At 42.4% G+C, this 25,778-nt stretch overlaps 1 protein-coding gene and 1 long non-coding RNA gene across 3 annotated transcripts; one reads left to right on the top strand and one right to left on the bottom strand.

The window, feature by feature from the left end:
• The first annotated feature begins 5,402 nt into the window (after positions 1–5,402).
• Positions 5,403–11,326, top strand: LOC100910189 (uncharacterized). The gene is given in 3 exon segments (NR_131081.1): positions 5,403–5,451; positions 8,109–8,196; positions 8,937–11,326. It is a non-coding gene; the product is annotated as an uncharacterized LOC100910189 (long non-coding RNA).
• A 2,006-nt stretch (positions 11,327–13,332) lies between these two features.
• Positions 13,333–23,714, bottom strand: Ctxn3 (cortexin 3). Of its 2 annotated transcripts, XM_087591987.1 has the most exons (4): positions 23,650–23,714; positions 22,181–22,214; positions 18,464–18,542; positions 13,333–14,400 (listed from the first exon to the last, which is right to left on the bottom strand). In XM_087591987.1, the coding sequence occupies exon 4, from the start codon at positions 14,302–14,304 to the stop codon at positions 14,062–14,064; it is 243 nt and encodes an 80-aa protein (XP_087448113.1). In that variant the 5' UTR covers positions 14,305–14,400; positions 18,464–18,542; positions 22,181–22,214; positions 23,650–23,714; the 3' UTR covers positions 13,333–14,061.
• Positions 23,715–25,778: the final 2,064 nt, after the last annotated feature.

The raw sequence follows: 25,778 nt of genomic DNA, 5'->3' as shown, positions 1-25,778 counted from the left end.
CATAGTCATATACATAAAATAAACAAATATTTAAAACAGGAGTCCGTCATGGTGACACAACTTGGGAGCAAGCAGCAGACATTCTGTCTAGAGCAGCTGAGAGCACTTGTTTTGGGACAATATTACAACAACCAACTGGGACCAAGTATTCAAATTTATTAGCCTTTGGGGGTCCTTCCCAAGCAGACCACCACACTGTTATTTCAGTTCCCCATTGCCCTTAAATCCAGTATCCATGAGAGAAACCGATGGTGCTTCAGATATGATGGTGCCTATTTTATTATATCTGCAGAACATATCTGTGACTATTTAGCCACAAATTGCTCATGGAGGACTATTAACAACACAATAATGGACTGAGAGTGTTGTATTCAATTGGCACTACAGAAAGAGTGTTGGTCCCAGCTTGTGGGGTTATAATGAATTAATAAACTTCTACAAGTGTTACAAAACCCCACAATAAATTAGTTCAACTTACAATGGCTCAAATTATTTTTAAACCCAGGAACTTCACACACACACACACACACACACACACACACACACACACACACACTCATGCACAACTGAAGCTACAGAGAACAATGCTGTTTTATGTATGAGCTCTATATCATAGCTTAAGAAACCTGGCTTTGCTCATAACAGCACTCATGATTCACATCTATACCTTCCACTTATGAAACTGGAAATTTTTGTTTCGATCCTAACTCACTGCACTGAAGAAATACTTTATTTTTTTTCTTAGCTTTTATTGCCAAATCCAGAGGGACAATATTACAGAGCAATCTCCCCTCTGCTTCCCGCAGCAATGATAACTAAAAGTATGGACAAGCAAGGGTAAGGTAGCTTTGGTCAAAAGACAACCAACTTTACATTGTGGGATTCCTTTTTGTAATAAAAGCAATATGCCTCCCTGAAATAAGTGTTAAGCTATTCTTGATGTCCAGAGTCAGGATGTTCAGTGGGTATGTCCTATGACAGCCAATACCTGTTGTTCCCTCATGGATTAGTAACTGTAGATTTAAAGGTTATAAATCATCCACTCCCAGCAGCCAGTTTTGAGCCAACAAAACAAAAACAAAAGGAAAACAACTTGAGATTGGTGTAAGATAAACCCTATTGGGGAGTAAATCTATGACCAATATCTCTATGTATAGAGCCACAAACTGCATGTGTGCATGCGTATAGGATATAGAAATGGGTCTCTCTCTCTCTCTCTCTCTCTCTCTCTCTCTCTCTCTCTCTCTCTCTCTCTGCCTCTCTACCTCTCCTACTCTCTCCTCCTCCCCCTCCCTGTAACTGAAAAGAGGATAGAACAAGAGAGAAGAGGCAGTGTGAAGGGGACTGAGGTGCACAATGGTCACACAGTAGGTGTTCGTCTTCTCTCTGAGCGTTGTGCCAGCCTCATCTGGGCTACGTGAACTAGAAAATCTTCATTTCCCCACTTCTTATCTATTTTCTCTGGAACATTTAAGAAGCCTTCCTGACTCTCCCTGACTCAACTAGCCCTCGGCGTTCTCCATGTCCTTCCAGCATGTCATTTAACGCAACACATGACTTAGCATTTAACTACACATTTTTCTTGCTCTCTGGAGGTTCTACCTATCAGTTTTGTCTAAAAGGGCAGAGACTGTCAATTATCTTTATGCATTACATATCTTCCTTTGCTGTTTCTCTCGTGGATGCTAAATTAGAGGGCAGTGGGAACGGAAATAACACTGTTGTGGTCTGCTTGGGAATGACCCCTAGGCTAATATATTTGAAGATTTGGTTCCCAGTTGTTGCAATCGGGAGGGAAGAAATAGGAGATGTGGCCCTTTTGGAACAGGTCTGTCATATTCCATGAGAGATATTTCTCTGGAATCTTTAAGTCAAATGGATGGAATCATTTGCTTATCATTTGAACGTTTTATTCAAAACTTTTCATTTTTAAAAAGATAAATCATTCTGGAGAACTTCAGATGTAGCTCAGTAGCAAAGTGTTGGCCTGATAAGCACCAGGGTCTGGTTTCGATCCCTGGTACTGAAAAAATAATAATAAAAGTTTCAAATCAGGTTACTAGCTGCTCATAATAAAAATTACTTCTCTGTGCTTATGAAATAAAGTCCAAACTTTTATAGCCCATGGTTACTTTATCCTTCGCACATTACCCATAATTCTCAAAGGCTAATAAAAAATGCAAAGCAAGATGAAGTTCTGTTGGGTGGAAAAGTCTTTTTTCCTGTTTGTATGTGTGTGGATGTACATGCATGTGTGTGGTTGTGTGTGGGGGAGTGCACATGTGCTGGCATGGATGTGGGGATTTGGGGGAAGGTGTCGTGCACGAACACAGAAAAGGGTGAACCTGGAAAATCCATTTCTTAACTGAGTGTGTTGGCACATATGTCTACAATCCCAGTACTTGGAAGTCCGAGGCTTCCCCTGGATCAGTACAGCAACCTGGACACTTTGTCATTAAATCTACTGAATGAGAAGGCAACTGCTTGGAAGCATTAGCGAGCGCTACCCACAATGCATTCTGTGTAGACTCCAGGACTGTTTTCTTAGAAAACGAATTTCACCTCTCCTCCTTAAGGCATTCCTTTAAGACTTGCTCAGTCATAGTAGAGACCAATCAACTTGTACTTAAATGATTGAGTGTGGGACCCCGTGGGTCTCTTTAAAATATGAGCACCCTTACAGTAAAGTTCACAAGGGCTTCTAGCCATGAAGAGCTAGCAAGTTACACTGAAAAAGCTAGCTAGTCTTTGTTACTGAATGTTTAAATGTAAAACAATCCCTCCACTCGAATTCTTCTGTTTGGGTTTGCTTATTAAGTAAATGTTTATTATACTAAATTCCATTTCAAATTGGCAAGAAAGAAAAGAGGAGGGTGTGACTCTTAAAAGCTAGAACTTCACATATCTCTCATTTATGGGATTATGTCAAAGGGAACAAAAAATTTTCCATTTTAAGTATATTTATATATATACTGAAGGGGAGTTAAAAAGTAAAATTTAATCTGAAAGAAAGGAAAAATAATCCAAAGGAAATTCTTGTACAGAGAGCCACTAGTAATTTTCAACATGAGAAAGGGTAGCTAAGAAGAAAGGAAAGGACAGTTAAGGGAGTCTTCAGATAGGACTCTGGGCCACAAGTGTCTGCTAATCAAGAATAGGGCCCTGATCTCAAAGCCTAGCACCAGATAAAACCTGGGCATAAGCAAACACGCTTGTAACTCTGGCCCTGTGGGTGCTTGCACAGCAGGAGATGGCTGGGGCTTGCCAACTGCCAGCCTAGTCATATGTACAGTAACAGAGTCATCTCAAGGAAGTGTTACAGAGATTTGACAGAGCAGGATATCCTGTATCCTCCTCTGTGTTTTACACACATGTATACATATCCCTTACACACACACACACACACACACACACACACACACACACACGCACACACACAGATTGAGAGAGAGAGAGAGACTCCCACCATATACTCACACATTCCTCTATTTCCCATTTTTTTAATTAAATAAAAGGATTTTAAAAGGATGGCAATGGGCCTCCCATCTTTTCCCATAAGGACTCATAATCTGGATGTTTATCATAGTTGAGTTTGTGGCCTTAAGGATAAGTAATTATTAAGATATCCAATGAGTTCATTTATGCTGTGCAAAACGTAACTATTAAATATTTGACAAGTTCTGCTAGCTTGGAAATAGAAGGGCGTGAATGCTAATTATAAATAAATCCTTTCCCCAACATAAGCAGGGTCCAGGCGGTGTAGTGTTCCTATGGCTCTGAATCTCTAGACATTTCAGCCAGCCCTGCTCCTGCTCAGAGGAGAGGGCTTCTGAGTCACCAGGACAATGTTCCTTTCACCATGTCCCTTCTTTAATTCATTTTTCTAAAAATTATGGTTTTTAATTTAGCCTAAACGCATGGATCTTCTTTAAATTCATCTTAAAAGTATCCTATGAAATAAACTCTAGAAACTGGATTCCTTTCTCAAAATGTTGAGACATTTCAATCGCATTCATTTGGCATTATACTTACAATGCAAAAACTAGACCAACAAAAACTACTGTTTCTAGAGGGGAAACTGAACATGAGGCAAACTTGAAAACATCTCAGGAAAAAAATAATCAAAATGTTCACTTCTTCAAAATTTATTAGTAGCAAATGGCTGACGTTTGAAGCTCTTTTGCCTCCAACTTAAATGCAAATCCCAGAGAGCAAGGAGTGTGTTTGTCCTCTTGGTAATGTTTGCAAGGCCCATTACAGTGTCTGATACTCATTAGGCATTCATTCTGCATGCCGATGAATGGCTGCATGAAGAGCAAAAGAAAACTAAAGAAACATGTCCTCGCCATATGGAAATGTCCATCTGTTAAATGGTACAAAACATCAGCCCAAGCTAGACAATGCCCCAGTGATATAGAATCCAAGATAACAGGCGTGAATTTGTCAGGGCCACAGGGGTCGCGCTGCTGGGAAGGTGTCATGCTTTGGATCTTAAATGTCCTGTGAAGCCGTTGAGAAGAGGTGAGACCTTTAAGAGGTGGGGCCTACATGGAGGAAGTTAGCTATCAGAGTGCATACTCTGGACTCTTCCTGTCTCGGTCTTGCTTTCTGGCTACATGTCTCTTTTGTCACATGTTCCCGCCTCTCTGTACTTACTTACATCCCTGGAGGAACACAGCCAAAACACCATTGACTAAAACCTCCAGAATTATGAGCCAAAATATATCTTTTTTTCCTTTTTCTAAATGTATTATCTCAGGCTTTTTGTCAAACCAACCAAAAGCTAACACTGAAGAGTAGCTGCCAACGAGGCTACCCTGTTAAAACTCAAGTGACATCTTACTGGATGCTGCCTCTCCAGAGATGCCTCCTACACCAAAACCCTTACCACTAAAGCTGTTGGGCAATAATTTGACACCGTGGAAATCTGTCCAGTGTACCAAGCCTACCACGCAGGGCTACCTAATCCAAAGAGTCAACGGGATTCGTTGCCAAAGATTCCTTTGCAAGAGTTAGAGGACATGCCATTCTCATAGCTTGCCCCGTGGTGAGGGGTTTATATAAACACATGGCTCCAGTCCTGGCCTCACTGGCTAAGAATTCTCTGAGACTCCAGTTACAGATCCCTCAGAAGAGCAGCGTGACCTCCACGAAGGCTCAGCCTTGGAACTCTTTGAGGAGGGTAATCTCAAGATGAATGTTTTCCCCGTTTAAAACAGATTTTAACTAAAAATAGCAGCAAGCGCCTCTACTTATCCAAGAGTTAGAGACTGTAAAGAGCAGACACTGCGCTGCTAAGGAACGGTCGCCACACGGCCCGCAGGGTTGCTGTGGAAGGTGGGGACCACGGAGGCAGCATCTGTGGCTTGTGCAGCCTGTCACCTTTTAACAATAAAAGGCGCAATTTGTTTGACTCTTTGGAAACAACAAACAGAAGTTTAGTACTTTCAGGTATTCATATTTTGGCAATTAATACTTTTGAAGGGCTTTAAGCACTCGAAAGGTCATTGATTCATGGGCTAAAACGTCCCATTTATTATTAACGTTTTGTGGGAGAAATGGAGGGATTTAATTGACATTACCAAGGTCACCAGCAAAGAAGCAAGGAGCCTCGGTGAATCCTATCTGTTTCTAATTGCTTTCAAAGTTGGCCCCTGTAAAGAGAAAAGGCAGTCTGATGAAAGACGGCTTTGGGGGGATGAAAAAGAGAAGCCTTGTCTTTCAATGCCTAGAGGTTTGTGTGAGCTCCAAAGATGAAGATTTTATTTTAGGCGTAGAGCTTAAAGAATAATCTTCACTTTCTCCTAGTTACTTTCTGAACTTGGAAAACTAAAATGAAGTAATCACAAAAGTGCTATCTTGTAGCATTTACATGCAGGAGTCTAATTTGTTAAAGGGAGTATCAGGATTTGAGAGCATATTTAAATAGCAGTGTTCCCCTGTTGTACCTATGTTGAGAGGCACCTTTCCCATCATAGCATTTTCTGAGCCAGCATTTACTGAAAGCTTGTTAGGGGCTAACTTTGTCCCATTTAATCCTTAGAAATCACTGTAGGGGGAGGTGCTAATGATATTAGGTTCAGTTTAGTGTGTGTGTGTGTGTGTGTGTGTGTGTGTGTGTGTGTGTGTGTGTGTGATGTACACACACAAGCCTGTGCAGTTCATATACCGGTGTACATATGAAGAGGCCTGAAGAGGATGCTGGGTGTTCTGCTCTATAGTCCTTTGTCGTCTTCCCTCAAGACAGGGCTCAAGCTGAGGCTGGTTCTTGTCTGACATCCAGCAAGCCCCAGTGATCTTCCTATCCTGACCGCACAGGCTGAAGGAATATGAGGCCAAGCCTTGTTATTTTTGGTTTGGCTGTTTTTATTTGTTTGTTTGGGTTTTATTGTTGTTGTTGTTTGGGGGTTTGCTTTGTTTTGGAGGTTTTTTGTGTTTTTTTTCTTTTTTTTTTCCCCAGAGCTGGGGACCGAAACCAGGGCCTTGCGCTTGCTAGGCAAGCTTTTGTGTTTTTTTACATGAGTGTGGGGATCCTAACTCAGGGTCTCCAGGTTGAAGAACAGAGGCTCTTACTCACTGAGGCAACATCTGCTTACTCGCCGTTATGTTCATTTCATGAGGGAAGAAATTAGAAATAAAAATGTTCATTGATTTCCCAAGGTCACAAAAATGGTGAAGATTAGAAGCTAAATGCAAGCAAGCCAAGCACTTGTGGGAAACAGGCCAGCCAGGCGAGCATGCCGATGAACCCTCAGTCCTTGTCAAAAGCTGCTTTTTAGTCCCTGAAAGTCTTCTCCTCCTGTACTTTCTAAAGACCAACAATGACGACAACAGCTCTCACAGAACGTTGATTCAATTCTATGTTAGCTTTTATTTCTTGAGTTTTCCTTATTTCTGTGGTGGTCTCTGCTGGTCTGATCTCTGGAGCTGTTCTACAGCTTGGAAAGTATTTGCAGTGTCATGAATTCAAATCCTTACACTAGTTCACACAGGGTTTGATGAGGGCATATGCGTAATTCTTTAAACCTCCTTTGCACTGTAGTCTGTAAATGACCCCTAAAGTCCTAACTAAGGAATATTTTGTTGGAAAGTAAAGGGGATTTGGAAATTAGCCCAAAATTTTCAATTTACAACTTATGGAAGTGAACCTGAGAAAAATTGAGTTCAGGGCCTTGAACATTCTAAGCTGGTGCCTAACCACTGAGCTTACTACATACCCAGCTGCTTCAGGAGCCTCCTACCGCGTTCCACGTAGAACGAATTATCCAGGTTGCTGCAGTCCCATACTTGTCCTCAGTCGCTGCCTCAGCCATATCTCAAGCACATATCTCAGATGCACATGCAACTGACAGCCTTCGTCGTCAGATTTTATCCATGTGTAACCAGAGTCATGGAGTGAGAACCAGGTAGGAGAAGTGAGGCCAAGCCGATGTGGGCAGAGCCCCTAGTTGCTACCAGTGCTGTCTCCCACTGTCCAGTTTGAATCCATGATATTTTATCTGAGCTCTGAAAGGTAGACAAATGTTGCTTTGGGTTTTCTTGCCTTCTGGTGCTTGCTGCAAGCTCTAGGTAGGTCTTTGTGCTCCTTGGGGCTCCCTCTGTGAGCATCTTCTTCAAGTTTCCTACTGAGGAAGTCAGTCACTCTCTCTCTCTCTCTCTCTCTCTCTCTCTCTCTCTCTCTCTCCCTTCCTCCCCCCTTCTCCTCCCATGCCCCCTCTGTCTCTGTCTCTGTCTCTCTCTCCCTCCTTCCCCCTTCTCCTCCCCTTCTCCCTCCCACTCCCACTCCCCCTCTGTCTCTGTCTCTGACTCTCTCTCCCTCCTTCCCCCTTCTCCTCCCCTTCTCCCTCCCACTTCCCCTCTATCTCTGTCTCTCTCTCTCCCTCCTTCCCTCCCCCTTCTCCTCCCCTTCTCACTCCCACTCCCACTCTGTCTCTCTGTCTCTCTCTGTCTCTCTCTGTCTCTCTCTGTCTCTCTCTCTGTCTCTCTCTCTCTCTCTCCCTCCCTGCCTCCTCTCCTTTCTCTTCCCCTTCTCCCTCTCATTCCCCCCTCTGTCTCTGTCTGTCTCTCTTTCTCTCTCTCCTTTCTTTCCCTATCTTTCCTTCCTTCAGGATTTAATCACTAATATCAGTAAGTATATGCATGGCATGCTGAAACCTGGAGAACCATGGCATCTTCAAACCTGGAGAAGATTCACAGGTAAGGGCACAACTAACAAATATACCAGGCTAAGTCAGGTTATGAGGAGTTCCAGATGATGGAGCAAGGGGGCTATACATTTAGGAAGAAGAATGTTTATTTCTTGGACTGGGATATGGGTCTCTACACAGAAATGGTGTGAAGGTATTGCATAGGGTCTGGTATTGATTAGGATGGGGTGCTGAATAGGGTGAGATGGGAGTGGCAAGTCTCTACTTTAGAGAGTTAGAAAATGGTCAAGGGTTTATGGGAATCCTAAGTAACTCAGTCAATATGTGACTGCCCAAAGGATCCTTTTATCTTGGCCAACCACACACGTGGTTTTCAGAACAACAAAAACAGAAATGCAGCAATGGAAGGAATATAATGGTGGATGGGCACATTCTGAGTGGGTTAGAGTAGAACAATTGTCAAAGAGCAAGTTAATTTGATAAGAGGATTTTCACTTTATGAGAAGCAGACTTAATTCAACTTACCAGTGACAACTACATAAAGACTTCAAACTCAAAAGATCCAAACAAAACTGCAAGGGGAATGGATACCAGGTTAATAATCATTTTTGAATAAATTGTCCTTTTCTGTAATATCTTGACTTTGTGGTTTTTTAGAAGGTTGTTTGAAAGGTGCCTGATGAAGCATCACTTCTCCAATCAGAAATATAAAATAAGATAAAAAAAACTGTCTGCTTTGGTTCTACTCCTTCTAGTTAATTATACATGGACTTTTCTTTTCCTTTCTAGATACTGGAGTCACCGTGAATCTGATGAGTATACAAAATTTGATAAAAAGAAGAGATGGCTCCCCGAAGCATTTGACAATACAAAACACGATTGAAGAAACTAGATGTGTTTGTTCTGAGAAACTGGAACTCTCAGCGACTGCACGCTCCTCAGTCAGTCTGACCTGTTCATAGATGCTGACATGCTGTAACTCCTAGGTCAGACACAGAGGACATGCTAGAGCGCTATCTTCCTGTCTCTTGCCAACTTCCATGGGACAACTCCAGGTTGGTTGTAGCTAAGCATGTACACACAGTGGGTTGCTTAATGGGAGAGGAATCTTGAAGTTGGGAAATGCCAGTCTTCTGTAATGGGCTACAAGCAAAACTGTTCAGTTGTTTTCCTAGGAGGAGCAGATAGCATCTCAACACAGACCTCTTCACAAAGAGAAGCACCTTGCCCTTTGCTGGAAATCACTCAGAAACGAGAGGCCCGTGGAGAATGGCTTTCAGTAGTAACTACATCCTCAGAGCAGTCACGTGGAAGCCTAGTAGGAATCGCTGTCATTCCAGATGCAAAACAATCGCTGTCATTCCAGATGCAAAACAAGATCTAGTGATGAAAAGTGCAGGACAGGACTTGCCGGCTGATAAGGATGTGCTTTCTATGGAGCAGAGCACGAGAGAATGTAATGGATGCCTTGTGAAGTTAAGTGAGGTCAGGATGAAGCCTGCCTGCCCTTTGTCACTGGCGAACGATGCATGTAACAGAGAAACGGAATACTTCCACAGGCCTCTTCCCACACTCGAATTAGCAGAGTGCAGTGGTACCCTCCATGTTGAAGACCCCAGATAGTCCTGAATCCCCCAGATACTCAAGTGTTTCCTCTGCTTCTATCCTTATGATAAGGCTCCCATTAAAGGCTCAACAATGACAGAATAACTATAATGGCAACGTGTGACTTTTTAAAAATGATGGGAATGTTATCTCTCAGTTTATTCCTGGAATTTTCCATCTAATATTTTCAGACCATCGTTGATTCCTAGCCGCTCAACTGCTGAGAGCAAACTTCAGCTGAGATGGCAGGGGAGGGAGAACTGTAGCCAAGAAGAAAGGCAGAACAGAAAAGGATAAATTCTGCTTTCAAACGCCAGCTACTTCTCAGAGGGTAAGTCTTCAGAGTCTCTGGGTCCCCAGAGCACACAGGCTTTCCTTTGATGACCCAAGGACAGGGCAGTATCCAGTCTCTGTGAACACTGTTGGAGGCTTCCTTGTCTGCCATGCCCCTTCAGCTAAGAAAAACAGCTCAGAAGCCTGGTTGGATTAAAGGAGGCTTGAAGCCTTTCCCTAGATTGATGCGTCTGTGTTTCGAGAACAGATCTCTGCTAAAGGATCTCTTGCAATTTAACCGGAAACAATTCTGACATATAAGCCAAAAATTCAGGATATTTAAAAATAATACATCAGCAAAGGGACTTCTTTTTCCAAAACAAGTGTTTCCGTGCTGCAGAAAGAGACTAAAATTGTAACCTCTGGGTCAGTCAGCAAATGGATATTTCCAGGCACGGATTTATTAGCTGGTCCCTTTGTTCTGCTTATCCTGGATGACACACAGACAAAATGATGTGATACTAAGTAGCGAAGATTGACAGAATCAGATGTATGAGCAAAAGGGAAGGAAAAGAACCCAGAGGTAAGGAAGCATTTTATACCCTATGTGTTTTATAAGCCTATGTCCTGCCATAGGACCCTTTCCTCTGACTCATTATGTGTGAAATGGGACACCCAGCATGGGCAACAACTGTCTTTCTCTGTGGTTCTGGAATCCGCCAAGAACCCATGAAGTTTTGCTTCCTTCAAAGCGGGAATAAGCTGGGCATCCTGGGGCCAATGAAAGGACTTGGGAGAGAAGAGGTATCTCCCTAGAAAATGCTTTAAATGAAAGTCCTCTTTCTCTAAGCAGTGCATTCGCAGGACTATCAGTCTGGATATTATAAAACAGAATCTTAGACGACTTTGTGAGCCTTTAGGATGTAGCATTGAATCAGGAAGCTGGAACACATTTCTCCACTACAATAAAGCCAGCAGAGTACTCTAATGCTAATGTAAACGTGCAAACAACAATAAAAGGCTCCTTGAAAAGGACCCCAGACTGGTTGGGTCCTGACTCTTCCAGGCAAAGCCAACTGTAGGAGAGGAAGGTCTCCTGTCTACAGAGTGAACATTTGCCTGGAAATTGCATTTCTCCTTTCTCAGAAACAAGATGTTTGGACAAAGCTTCAGGGATTTTTTTTTCAGGCAAATAATCCCTTCAGGTACAGGCCAGTTTGACCTTGGATTGTGTGTGCCCAGTACTTTGAGCACCATTTCTGGAAACCTCATTATAAATCAATAAACAGGACATCCATCCACCTCAGTGCTTCTCTTTACCCAGTGCTTTGGGGCTTAAAATTCTTCTCAAAAGCATTCAGGTTTCTCTATGTTTCACAAGCCAATTCCGAACATTGGCATCTTGAAACTACAAGGCTTGGGTTTTAATTTCTTGTTGGTAAATTTTTTTTTCAACATAGCAAATGCATCAATGTACCTTATAGCCTGAAAACATTTGCATATCACACTCTGCAGTGAGGACAATAAAAAGGGAACTTGAATAGGTTTTTTCTACAGAAGTATAAGTATCTATAGGATCTGGTTTCTGCCTCCTGAAATTGCATATCTTATGTCCACTTTAACCCTCGAAAATAGAATTGCTCCTGCTTATGAATCCAACAGCAGGAGTTGAGTTCATCTCGTCCATACCTCAAGTTAAACATGTTTTGTGCCTATTTATACTTTAAGAGGATTCTTGCAGGAAGAGATGTTGATGTAAAAACTTAGGGTGTCTTGAAGGACATAAACCACGGACTTGTAATTTAGAGCTCAGACTACAAATGACATCACCATGTTTTTCTGAATCAAAAAGCAGTTCTAGAGTGAGTGACCTTGGGAAAGATTTTTTTCCCATCCGGAGATGCAGATCTACATGATAAAGGTCAACTGAACTCATTATAAATATCTTGTTAGATAGGCGGTGCTACTCTGCAACTCCTGCAACGAGAAAGGCAGGAGAGGGAGGGCTTACCTGACATTTTGAAAATGTGCTTCTCACCCCAAGGAGCCAAGAGTAATTATGAGTGAGCGTGTCTCAGAGGGGATCGATTTACTCTGAGGAGCCCAAAGCTTTTTATCACTTGTTATGGTATTCTTGCTCTGGACAGAGGATGGGGGTGGGGAGGGACACAGTGAAGGGAGGAGAATAAGAAGTTATCATCTGGGAAAATATAGTGTAGAAAAGAAAGGGGCTGGAAGAGCAGGCCTGGGAAGCCCCAGTGAGTTTACCTTCGGTGGCTGGGCTCAGAGACATCAATGCAAATGGATGGATATTTCTCTAGTTTTCCCTTATAGAAACTGAAGTTGAGGTTGCCCCGAGGAAGGGGGCAGAAGCTGGAACTACTGACAAGGTTCTTAGTGTCATTTCTTTCTCATGAGTCTATAGTGACTCCTACTATCATAGGGAGCCCAGCCTCACCTCTGTCCACCGTGAGGACAGCAACCTCTCTCCACTGTCTTCTCCAGCCAAGCTATCCTAACCCAAAGATTCCCACTCACACCATCGGCTCCTTACCCCACAACCTGCTCCCCCTCAAATGTCACATTCTAGATTCTGTCACGACAATACCATACTGCATAAGGCTTTGTACCACGAGCTCAGATGTGAATTACCACACAGGAGCAACTGTCTCTTCAGGTTACATCCGTCATTACTCACGTTTTATCTCCTAGATGGTTGCTCCTTAACTCTATAGAACCAAGCCTGAGGATGAGGATAGAAGACCATGGTGTATCCTGAGGAGAAAGTGAGGAGCTGGGAGAGTCTCAGGTGGGATTCTGGATGCTTTATTTGTTTATTTAAGAGAGGGTATTACATAGTCCAGGCTGGCCTCAAACTTACCATGTGCCTGTGACTGTTACTACTTTGTTTAACAGATTTTTATCATGGTCTTGTGGGGCACTTATAATAAAAATCAGAATATATATTAAGCTCTGCAGATGATTCTGAGGTAGCATTTCAACCACGGGTTGCGGACTTCTGCCACTTAACTATCTCTCCAGCCTTGACATCTTCATGCTTGCATATTGAGAGTATCCATCTCCCTCCCTCGTACCCCTGCCTTTTCCCTGCTCCCTTTCCTTTTTCCTACATCCCCCTTTAAAACAGACTACATCTGTGCTGGACAGTCCATAGGCACCTTTTGTGAAAGGGGAGGGAACATGATGACCTCCCCTGCTCTCTCTTGTCTTTTGGGGAAATGTTACCCATTCAGTAGTACATACCACCACCATCACTTTATCTCAATAAAATAAGAGGACATATTACTGCATCTTGAAATTTTTTATTTGGTAACTATATGCACATAAAAATGCATAATCCTCTTCCAGCCATAGTCTTCTTGCTAAGCAATCATCTTTCTTTCAAAATATAACCTTGAAGTTGTGCTTGTAACCCATTAGTTCCAACAGGAACGGAAGTACAATAGATTAAAATTATACATCAATGCATTTAAATGTGTTAGCTATAGGCATACAGAGATTGGATTAGGACTGGTAGTTTCAAAACTCTGTGCACTTTGAGTTTAACATTATTTAAAAATTAAAAATGATAGCATTCTCATCCAGAGTTACTAAGTAAATAACTATTTTTCTAACCCTACCACTGCTTCTTAGTGTTCCCTGCTTTGCAAGAAATATGTAGCCCCTTAACATTGTCTCTACACTGGTTTATTATCTGTTCTGAGCAGACAGAGCTTCATTTGACAGTGAAATCTACACAAGGGTTGGTGTGCTTGGTTTTACAATATCTTCAACAATATTCATTCATTGAGTAAAGACAAATGTTTGCACCTTCCTCCTTGGGGTCTAGAGATATAAACTTTCCATTGTCCTCAAGACACTTTTAACACAATAGCATGTTTACAAAATAATGGGTCGTTGTCCTTGGGCCAGTTATGGTAAAAATTACATTTGTTAAGAACATTCAACAAAGAGGAAGCTTTGCTCAAACATTAAGCCCTTTGCCTCCTTGGGAGGGCAGCCTGCTATGCCCCCACTAAGCAAGGGCATGGTCAAACTGCCCTTTCTCTAGACCTTCAAGCCCGTCAGCCCAGGTTGAGGTTGGCATGCTCCGATATGGGTCTAGAAGAATCCGGAAGCACCTGACAATGAGGATGCCCAAAAAGATAAACAACAGAATCACAAAAACAAATGTTGTTTTCTGTTCCAGAGACATGCTATAATCTGATCCGTTCCCAAGGGGTACCAGGGGTGAAGGGACAGGCTGTCCTCCATCCATTGTCCTGGGAATCCAGAGCACAGTATCTTCTGGCTCCCCTTTCTTCCATCATCAGTTTGCAGAGATCATGGTTGCTCCCTGGAGGGGCTGAGTTATCTTCAGGAAGAAAGGAAAGAAGAGGAAGCAACTATCAGAATGGGACCTGGTTTTCTAGAATCACAGCATGTTTCTCAGATGTAGTCTATGAGCCAACTTCTCTTTAAACTAGAGAGACTTCTCTCTCTCTCTCTCTCTCTCTCTCTCTCTCTCTCTCTCTCTCTGCCTCCTCTCCATATATATACATATACACAAAATAACCAGATTGTCCTCAGAATGATCAACTGGGACCAGAAAGGCAGAAAGGCTAGGTAAGAAATTCAAGTACAACTCAGAAGATAAGTTATAAAACAAAGGTGGCTTCAAAGGGTGCTCTTAATATGCAACCTCTCTTCCCAGGACTACTCCTACTCTTCCAACAATGTAACTCTCTCACCACTATAATATTATTGACAAGATCGAACAACAACCGTGTGCCAGCACTGTGATACACTTGACATCCAAAGGTCATAAAAGCAGGGACCTCTACAAGTCCAGTGAGAGGAAACTAAGACCAAAAAGGGAATGTTTAATATAGAAACTCTCAGGGAAGCTTTGGACTCTGGGCTCTGGAGTCTGGTTTCCCCTTTGCTGCTAAAAGGGACCTTAGAGGAGTCAGTGAGTTATGGAAATGCATTCAGAATTTCCTGCATATCTCTCGGTACTGGGATAAAGATGAATGTCTGAAGAGCATCTGAAGAGTATGAAGCGATGTAGAAAAGACAAGAAAGTGTTGCTTCACTTCAGACAGGACTGAAGGAGAGACTGCTTCCTACTGGCCAAACTGAGGGGAAGGTACCATAGAGTCTTAAACCATCAAGAGAGGGTTTGTTTTTTACCTTTATTCTCCGAAAACAAAGTTTGACCCAGGGAAAAACCTAGAGAGTTAAGTGGGGCAGGGGGATGAATTTGATCATCTACAGCTTAAAGAACAGATTTCTCAATAATGGCTTCCTTGACATCATTATATTGAGGGAGGGAGAGAGACAGAGACCGAGATAGAGACAGAGACAAAGAAAGATAGAGAGAGACAGAGAGACAGAGAGAGAGACAGAGAGATAGTGAGAGATAGAGATAGAGACAGAGACAGAGAGAGACAGACAGAGAGACAGAGACAGTTTTTACTTTTTAGTGTTACATTTTACATTTTAGCATTAAAATTTGAGACATTTAGATATTGCTATTTGCTTTTAAAGGCAGATACTAGAATATACAAAGGTCATTACAATCTTCAGGCTCTGTGCTAAGTCAATTTACATTTTGTAAAGAAAAAACATACACATACACGGCATGACCGTGATGTGACATACTGCTTGTGACGTAACAGAGTAGCTGGCTATACAAATTAACATGACTCCAGAAAATTTATGCTCAATGGAAGTAAGCAAGTGAGTAAAAGGAGAAATCATGACCTAACCATCACCACAACCCTTCTTCAGTTTACTTCAGAATATCACCTTTAGTACACCGTTGTTCATCTGAATAACAGAGTACATGTAGTTTGACACATCAACAAATATAAAATAAAATCCCCATTGAAAAGTTTAACAAAGGGGATAACTACCAGCATCTGAGAGTATGAAGTCACCAGTTTGAGGCTATTGGATCCTTTGGTACTTCTACCGCTTTAATTTTTGTCTCCTGGATTCTGGAATACTTGTCTCATTTATGATTCATGCTCCTTTTGAAGCAAGGTTGAGATAAAAGTTAACTGTATTTTAAAAACAAATAGGCCCTTTAGAAATATAGGAGAGAGTGATGGATTGGGTTTGCCTTGCATTTGCTTACTTTTAAAGCATCCTCCAGCCTTGGGTGTTAATTCTTACTAGGCCTCAAGAAGAGGGGAGGAGAGTAGCTAGGTCCTCCATTGTAACTTCCTTCTCATAACAGATTAGGGCAAATGCAGTCACTGAAAATATCCCCATTGGACTTAGTCACTCCAAATATAAAATTATCCAAGGGTGAGGATGAGGGTGTGCCATCCGATGGTGAGTGAGCACAAGCCTTCACTGGCACTTTTCTCACTCGCCTTTTCCTGTCCCATGGGCACCGTTCCACTCCTCTGTGTGGCCCTTGCTCTCCTTCCTATTCCCCAGAAGCTCAGTCTGTATCTAGCTTTCCTCTGGCCCAAAAAGAAAAAGAGCCTGTTCTGTTCTCAGAAGAGTTCAGTATGCATTTCTAGATTTTTTTTTAAGTGAAAACAATCCACAACCCCCAAAAGTAAATGTAGAAGAAGAGATAACTGATTATATAAATTTACAGACTTAAGGATATCGGATCTGTGAAATCAAATCAATCAACTGGGACCATAGAGAGAACCCATAAGCCCGGGAGATTAACCCCATGCTACAAGACAGCTGAGAAGTGCAACACAGCCTTCTTTCAGCCCACTTCCTTTCCCTACTGCTGGTGTCTGAGCAATGGGAGCTATCGTGGCACTGGATCCATTTTTGCTGACCTTCTCCAATCAGGGCAAATGGCAATCAGTGGTCCCTGGGTCAGCGTTTCATAGTTCTTAGGCTCAACCAATGGCAGGTGCACTGTTCATTCAGTGTCTGCAGCAATGAAGAAGCCCCACGGGAATCCCTAGAATTTAGCCTCACCCCTCATCAGACTGCCTCACCCCTCATCAGATTGTCCACCCCTCCCCCGTCCCTTTCCGTCTCCTCGTAAGAGACTCCGGTGTTTCACTTCTCCACAACCTAATTATGACAATGGCTTAAGAATCAGTTTTAATTCATGGTTTTACAACACTTTGCCGGTTACATGGCAAAATGCAATTGCAGATGCGGTTCAGTGGCAGATGGCCTAGTCTATGCTAGGCTCTGTTCTATCCCTAGCACCCACCTTTAGAAGGTAGAGGGTGGGGAGCAGGAAGGAGGGGGGTAAAGAAAGAAGGAAAAGGAAGAAAGAAGAAAGGAAAGAATAAATTCACACAAAGGAAAGGAAGAAGGGAGGAAAGAGAGAAGGAAGGGGAAAAAAGGAAGGAAAAGGAAGGAAGGAAAGAAGGAAGGAAAAGAAAGAAGGAAGAAGGAACAAAGGAAAGGAAAGAAGGGAGGTAGGTAGGGAAGGAGAGAGAGGAAGGAAGGAAGGAAGGAAGGAAGGAAGGAAGGAAGGAAGGAAGGAAGGAAGGGAGAGGTGAGTGCAAAATATCCAGTTAATCATAGAAAGCCTTTTTGTGAAGCCTGAATATAGATGGTGATGACAGACAGACAGATCGATACCAATTCAGTAAGAACATACAAGCAAAAGAATTTTGAAAACTTTATATAGTGCCCTGTAAATTGTAAAGTTCTCCTCTTCCAGCATACCACCATGCCCAAAGTCTTCCTAAAATAACATACATTGGTCAGAGAACCAAACTTTCTTACTAAGTTAATATTTCAGCAAGGAGTGTGTCACCCTAACGCTATGAGCAGTGAGTTTTCCGTGAGACCTGTCCCCACTAGGAACAGGAAAAGACAGGATGAAGGAGGAAAAAAATGCAGAAGGTGTGGCAAGGATGCCCATGGGACCGATGTGCATGGAAGGGCAGTGGAACAGCCATGGGTTCCATGAACAAATGGAGAAATGCTGGCTGAAGAAGGGACGGTTACAAAAGGACCAGGGGATGCAGAGACAAAGACCAAGTACTTCACGGATTCATTTAGAAGCGGTTGAAATCTCTCAAAGAGGCTACTTAATTTTGGAGCCTGCAATCAGCTAATTGGTAATTTACAAATTTAAAATGTTCAACAGCATGCTCAAATTGAAGGAAAAAAACCAGATTAAAAAAAAAAACAAAGAATGAAGAAGTAAACTTCACCACTTAACTACCGCAATGCATAAAATATTCAGAACCTAAATTACAAAAAGCCCATCTTAAAGTAAAATGCCCCTTTTTCAGTAAAAATTATTTTTACAAAAAGTTCACTAGTACTTTTAACTAAATAGTGAAATCTCCCTTTTATGAAGAGCAATAATAAAATCTTTTTTTAATGAACAAAGACATCTGAGAAAATAAGGTTTTGGCGCAATCATCCTAAGTCTTACTAATGGCACACGGCAGTTATTTTAAGTATAAAGAAGGACCGTGGTTACTCACAGCAGCGTCTGGCCCTGGTGGGATTTCCCCATCACGCAGAGCATCTGTGTCCTCTCTCTGCCAGGTCCAATTGTGTTTGCTTGGGAAATAAAGTCTAATTTTAATACTGAAGCAACAAGACTCGATTCAAAAAATGCCTTTAAAAATTATATAACATACTCCTTTTCTCAAGTCAAGCTCTATGGACTCTGAAAATGACAGAGTGGAAAGTATCCTGAATTACTCTGGCAGACTTTGTAAGCAGCCTATCTGAATGGGGCCCATTCTCACTGTCCCTCTCCTCATGCCGTCCTAATAATTGCAAAGTGTCCTTTTTGTGCATCCGTCCTTCTTATACACTGCATCCTGTCCATCCTAAATCTAACTATTCCTCCTCCTAGAGGCTCTAGTGCCGGGCCATTGACTCCCTGGGATGTGACGTTCTGATGCTTCCAGAACCACAGAGCAGTAATGCTACAGCAACGGAATCTTCTGTGCTATTAACTTATTTTCCTGTTCAAAATAGAACAACAAGTATCAAATCTCATTTGACTTCTAGTAAAATGGCCAACACACTGGTCAAAATAAAATCCCAAGTGATAGAGTCTAGGGACACCAGGGAACAATATTCTGATTTTGCCTGCTCACCTAAAATGCCCCCAACACCTCCACCTCCAGGTCCTCTTCACGATGCACACTGCTCTTCCACCTGTGTATTTTTTTATCTCTGTTCTTGGGGTCTTCACAGGCTAAGCCCTCACAGCTCCTCTCAGAGAACAAGTATCCATGGTGTGTGCCTCCTTCCCTTGGAAGCAACAACTCCTGAGGAATGCATTGCTCACTTAGGGTCATTGCCTATTTGTGTATAGATCGGATTGAATGCCTGACCCCCAGGAAACTGAATTTGAAATGCAAGGTTCCAGTTAACCAAGTCAATGAAGGGATGAAAACCCAAGCCATTCAGCCGAGCTGAACTATGAGATCGCTGCATTAGAAACACATCTTGTTTCAAAGAATCGCAGACTAGTTCAAGTCACTGTGACATGTTAATAGTCGTAGATCTTACACAATTTAAAAAGCTAGTAGTTATATGGCTGTTCAGTTTTTCTTGGCTTTTGGTGCCAATGGGTGGGGTCCAAAGTATAATAAAACAATCAGCCAGATATAGGCAACTACCCTTCTAATGAAAAGGTCACTCTTACATAATCTGCTTCCTGAAGAAGAATTTCAGTCCTCTAAAATACACTGAATCCTAATGTCTTACATGGAGACTATTAATGTCAACAGGCACTCTTCTCAGACTGGGAGCCCTTGGACATTTTATCTAATTTGCATCTCATTATGCAATTTCACAAAAAGGAAAAATACTTTCTTATAATCAAAGCATATCTTAGAGCCACAACGCATTTCTTACCTCATTTTTAAAGTGGCAGTAACACACTCAACGGAGGGCATTTGCCACCTCAACCTGCAGGAATGCATACAGACCCCTAATTCCAGACCCTCACAGTTATGTCTCAAATGCCTTCCCTCCTGGAACGCACTGTGGTGGTGGTGGGTATGACAGCTGTAGTCCTTGGCAGCTCTGCCTGGCACGTTCTGGGTGTTCAATAAATAAGCAGTAGGAAAAGATGCTTTCCCTCTTGACCACTTTTGTGCAAAGTGAGATTTATTTCTAGTTTGTGCTATGTAAATAAAGCACACAATGGCACATCAGTTACCTCAAGAGTAGCCTCTATCCTTCCTCTCATCTCTTGGCTGTTAATGCTCTGCTGGGCAGAGTAAGGCAGCACTGTGTTTTAGGTACTCCTAAACCGCATAATTGCCATGCCTAGTTTTTAAAGCTTCTAGGTCAGAAACCTAATTTCGTAAGTTGACATGTTTTTAAAACTAGATGTAAACACAGTCCGTCCGTTAAACAAGAACACTCATGGGTTTGTCCAGTTCGTATTGACAGGACACTTTGTCCTATGAAGAGATCCTGTGTACTTCATTACTATTTATCTGGCAGAGTAGGGAGACTGCTATTTAGACAAACAGGAAGGGAGCTGGCTAGGTAGGCAGGACTGAATTTGCAGTGTCTGGCAGAGATGAACCTACCTAAAGTGTTGCGGTATTCTGCAATAGCCCTAGAATTGACTATTACTTTCAAAGACTTAAGTAACACATATCCTGAGACTGAGGCTTAGTAAACTCAGTCTCTACCTTTATGCCAGAGAAAACCTCAGCCACATTCTGACTCTCAGAGCTGAAGGTTCTCCCACATAGCTTTGACATACTCTTCCACTCCAAGCAGAAGAACCTCCCAGGTTCAACTGTCCATCACCCCCTAAAACTCTGAGTGAGCCCTCTATATGGGCTTCCTCATTAACTCAGTAAGGCCGACTGCTTTTCAAGCCGTAGCGTATGCAGCTAAGAGTGTCCTCGTGTAGTGCCTGTAGAAAAGACACTCTAGAGGCAAAGTTCTGGGAATCTGTCAGAAACTCTGCATATTAGCCCTGTCAACAGTTTCCACACAGTTGGGTAAATATATATACAGTGATGCAAAATGTTTCATAAAAATTCAAATAATTCACAGGGCAAGCGATCAGCTAACAAACTCCAGGTAAAATGCCCTGAGATGTCGGAGTGCTTCACAACGTTTTCAACCCTTCTGTTCCACCTTTACTTTTGGTTGACATAAATACATGGCAACATATATATTTTTCTAAATATTGCTTTTCTGTTCCAATACAACACTCACCAGTGCTTGAAAATTCACAAGACAGCTGAGGGCAATTATTATTTTATACTCTTGAAAAATATACTCTAGGACACTAGAAAGCTCACAGGTAATATTTTAACACAAGGCTGGTCAGTTCCAAATGTCAACAGGCAGTTTCTGCAGTCTTCCCACACTGCTGTGTGGAAGGTTTCTTTTCTGCTCATCCCTGCAGAGTCAGTCTGCAGATATGCCATTTGGAAGTGGACTCTGTCACTGCTGCTGTTTCCTCTGGTTCATTGGGGGAAATGGCTCTTTAACCAGAGCCCCAGTCTCCTCTGTACTTCTTTCTCAATATCATCTTCCCCCCAACACCTGCTGAGAGAGTTTTAAAGAGACTGCAAGGCAGGGCTGCAGTCCAGCCAAGAGCCATGCGGTACTCAGACCTTAACTGGGCAAACTGAAGGCACAATTAGTAAAGTAGCACTGTAAACTTCAAATAATGAGCCCTCCCGTTCCTCTGGGGTTTCTGCCTCATTCCTCCTGTGTTTTGTGGTAGAAAAGATGTACATGGGGACCCCACCCCAAAGGCTCCTGCTGTCTAGTGCTCAGCACTCACTGTCACCAACAGTGACTAGGAAGTTACTGAGTTGTGAGCCCTTGTAAACAAAACAAAACATTCTTGTTACCTTTTTAGAAGGTCGCACGAAGTGGGAAACTGTTATGGGCAAACAGTTTCCAAGAATAATTTACTACAGCTTACGAAAGAGGGGGGGAAAGACCTATTTTCCTACTTTTTAAAAATGCAGTATCAGAACCACGATAAACTTAAATGTGCTCTTATCAGGGGGCTACCGTTAGTCACATTTTACCTTCTTGAACTAACTTTCCCTAGCAGCTGATTAATTAGACTTTAACAGTCAAATTTAAATTCAGCATTTCGACCCAAAAGGCACCTGTGATTGTTGCTCATGCACAAATTACAAAGTTACAGAAAAGCATCTAATTAGCTCAAAGACACAGTTATGATCGAGTACCTGGGTCTGGCTGGGCAACCGCTTGCTTCATCTCCTGGTGAAACAGTTACAGGTAGTTAAAAGCCTGTCTGGTTTCCATTCTTCCCCGGCCAGGCTGAGTTCAAGCAGGAGACAGAGAGGTAGCAGCAGCAGCTGATGGCACACCCCAGCTCTAAAGCTGTTGTCTCTCAGGCTTAGAAACTTCCCATTAAAACCTCGAGTTAAAGGAGCATCGTCTTTCTGTGTGAGGCGTCATTAGCAGCCAATACAGCTGCTTCTTTGAGGCAAGCCATGATTTCAGTTCTGCCTCAGCAACTCTTCCGAGGATTCTGCTTCAGTGAGTAGAGGCAGTATCCTCTCCGTGAGTCTGAAACTGTCTTCAAGAAAACATTAACATTCAAAGGGAGTGCACAGGAGAGCATCACCGGGCATTCCCGAACCCTTTCAAAATCAAAGCTGTAAATCTACCTATGCTGTGTCTTCTCTATTGATTGCTGGCACTGTTCCTGTTAAGGGTTATCAATTAGCACCCTTGCAGCCACCAGCTTTAGTATTGATTATGGCTTATAACCTTTAGGCCAACTCAGTCAATGGAAAGACTTTTCGGGAAGGGCATCACAAAGCATTTGGGGAACTAAGACTCCTTTCCCTAAAGAAAATAAAATGATTTACAGAAAGCAGCATCTGTGGGAGAGGCAGAGAGAAAAAGAATGACTTAAAAAGAAGCAAATCAGATTTTCACCGTATCTGTAAATTTGCTAGCAGGTGGCTGGATATCTTATCCCTTTGGGCAACCCAGGACAACTGTGGCTTCAACAGCCCCACCCCCACCCCCAAACAAGCCACCCACTGGAGACCACACGAATAAAATAGGATTCCGTGGGGGAACTGTTGTCAAATTTAGACTCCAGCTGCATGGCACAATCCTCAAATTACTTTCTTCCATATTTTATGATGAAATTCTTGTTTATAGGGGGAAAACATTACTTCTCTGGAAATTCTCCGGCATCATCCTTAAGGAGGAATATCCCTCGGCTTTGTTTGTTTTGGGTTTCTTTTGGCCACTCACCACTCTCTGTGTTGAAGTAAAAGTCCGATCTGCAACAACACACCCAACTGCCAAGTGCTGGCTACAGGAGAGCAAGGCCACCCCTCTGCCCTTCAGCTCTGCCACTTCATCCCTCGGGAGACAACGCCATTACTAAGCAGCCCCGGGAGACCTAGGTGGAGCATCTGCCTAAGAAGACAGCCTTCTCTGTGCGCATCAGACAATGACATGCACGCATGCCCCCAGACCCCAAGGCTCTAGGAATCGGGAGCTGCATTTTAGGGCCTAACATTAGAATCAGTGTGTAATCTCAAGAACGCATGAAGGTTTTTCCCCCCTGAGTTTCAACTTGTTTCTTTTTCAATTAACTTTTCTTACCCTTACCCTGTCTTTCTTCTTCCCTCCCTCCCTCCCTTTCCCCTTGCACCTCTCAAATACACACCGCAAAACAACAGGACAAATAAAATCTAACAAGTCAAGCTGGTGGTTTCTCTGGTGATTCGGCCCACTGACACTGGACTGACATCTTGGCTGTGCCAGCAGTAGGGTGCGGGGAACATTATGACCCACCCTCATTCCTCTATGCATCATTCGGTGTGGTCAGAAAGTAATGGGTCAGAAGCAGTCTGCATTGCTGTGGCTTACTCTGCCAAAGAGGCCTTGTCTTCAGATAGTTACAGCTTACAGACTCAGAGGAGTGGAATCTGAAAGGACCGGGGCTCTCTTTTAGCAACTCCAAAAGCGAAAACTATGTTAGTCCCTATGTTAGTTAGATAAGTGCTTGGCCGATGTTTGCAACTCCTCAGGAGAGTCAATTCTCCAACTTCTTGGGACAACCTCAGTGTAAACCAACTCCCTCACTGCTTGCTTAGTCTAAGTGACTTGATACATTAATTTCCCCCGTTTTTGCTACAAAAAGTCAGGAATTAGCCAAAGAATACTTACTCAAGCTCTGAACTTCTACTCAGAGCCAAGTTTGGCTATTTGTTTAGAAAGATGTTTATAATTTGAATGATTGGACTTAGCGCTTCCTTTCTCCATGCACCTACGTTATATGAATCATCTCGGATTCTGAAACTATAATTCCATTTAAATCGTTCACAATGGACTCTACGCCTTTCATCTTTAATAATCTCTAAGCTCTTCTCTCCAAACTTTATGTTCCCTGGGCTGGTTTTTAAAGAAGGACCTCAGGATGCTGTCACAGCCATGTGCGATTATAATGTGGTAGTCCAGCTTCCTGAGACATTGTTAAAACTCATAACCATTAGTCAACCATTGGAACTTCAAGGCTTCTTCACAAGATCAAATTCAGTCAGTAACTATAAACATCATGGGTGCCCAATAGATAAAGATCTACATTAAAGACATTCCCAAAGCCTGATGTTAAGCATATTCTTGAAGGGTCTTCCATTTGCAATCCTCTTCTCTCCATCCTATGAAGTACTTTTCCATGAAGACCTAGGCATTTGATGTAGCAAAAGAGACTTCATAAGCCATGAAACATATATTCATATAACAGCGTTAGTTACTATGGTGTTCCTTCTCAGCCATGATTAATTTTGTAAAGCAAAATTGAGTAAATTTTTGATTTTGCTCCAAAATCTTCAAAATGCAAACATTGTTCTTATTATTAAACTTTGTATTAAAAACATGTTTACACAGCCAAGTGTGATAGATGTGTGTAATCGTTGCTGTCAGGATGCTGAGACAACATGGAGTCTAGGTTCTTGTTGAAGTTTATTCAAGCTAAACACTAGACAACTTTGGGAGGCCAGCTGGTCGGACACCAAGGAAGCCATGTCTAGCTACAGTCCCCAAAGCTTATTAATGGAAGGACAAGCCCCCTTTCATTGATTTTATTTCTTTACCTCTCCCTTCTGTGCAGATCCCTCAGACTGGTATTCCATCCTCACTACTCTGCTGATCTTGATTTCACAGGGTCACAAGACTCCTCCTCGCCTCAAGCAAAGGAACTCCATTAGTGTCCATTTTCTTTGCTCGTGGCAGCTTTGAACATGGCTAATCACTCCTTGAAGAGTACATGGGCAAAAGTTGACTGGCAGAATTAGATGTCCGGGCCCCTGGGGGTTTCTCCTTCGGTGACTCCTCTATTTGTAGCCTCATTTTTTTTTCCCTTTGCTGGTACTCAAGCCAAGTGTGTCTTGTGCAACTCCCAGTAAATGAAGCATGAACACAGAGAGGCAAACAGTCTGGGGCACATGCTCATCTCTCTGCTTCTTTTAACCCACACGAAAGAAATATTCCAGTTTCTGAGTGTTATTTTTCACTTCCCCCATCTCCTTGGTTAGAAATAGCAAAATAAATAAGCATAGTGTGTGGTGTAAATAATTCTACTTTTAAGAATCTAGTCTACTTCAGTTTCTAATTACCTGTTTGATTTGCTCAAAGAAAAGTGTGAGTTTATGCAGCCAATCACAGTTTGAGTTTAGGCAGCCAATCACATGTCTTCACAGCTCTGCAATCATTCAAAGTACAAGTTAGGGTTAGTTTAAGAAAATTCACTCCATCTTTATGAGTTAGGGCTCATATTTGAGCAATTAGTAGACA

Source organism: Rattus norvegicus, chromosome 18, assembly GCF_021556685.1.
Source record: "Rattus norvegicus strain SHRSP/BbbUtx chromosome 18, alternate assembly SHRSP_T2T, whole genome shotgun sequence".
Lineage (NCBI taxonomy): Eukaryota > Metazoa > Chordata > Mammalia > Rodentia > Muridae > Rattus > Rattus norvegicus.
This window is presented reverse-complemented; position numbering and strand designations above follow the sequence as displayed.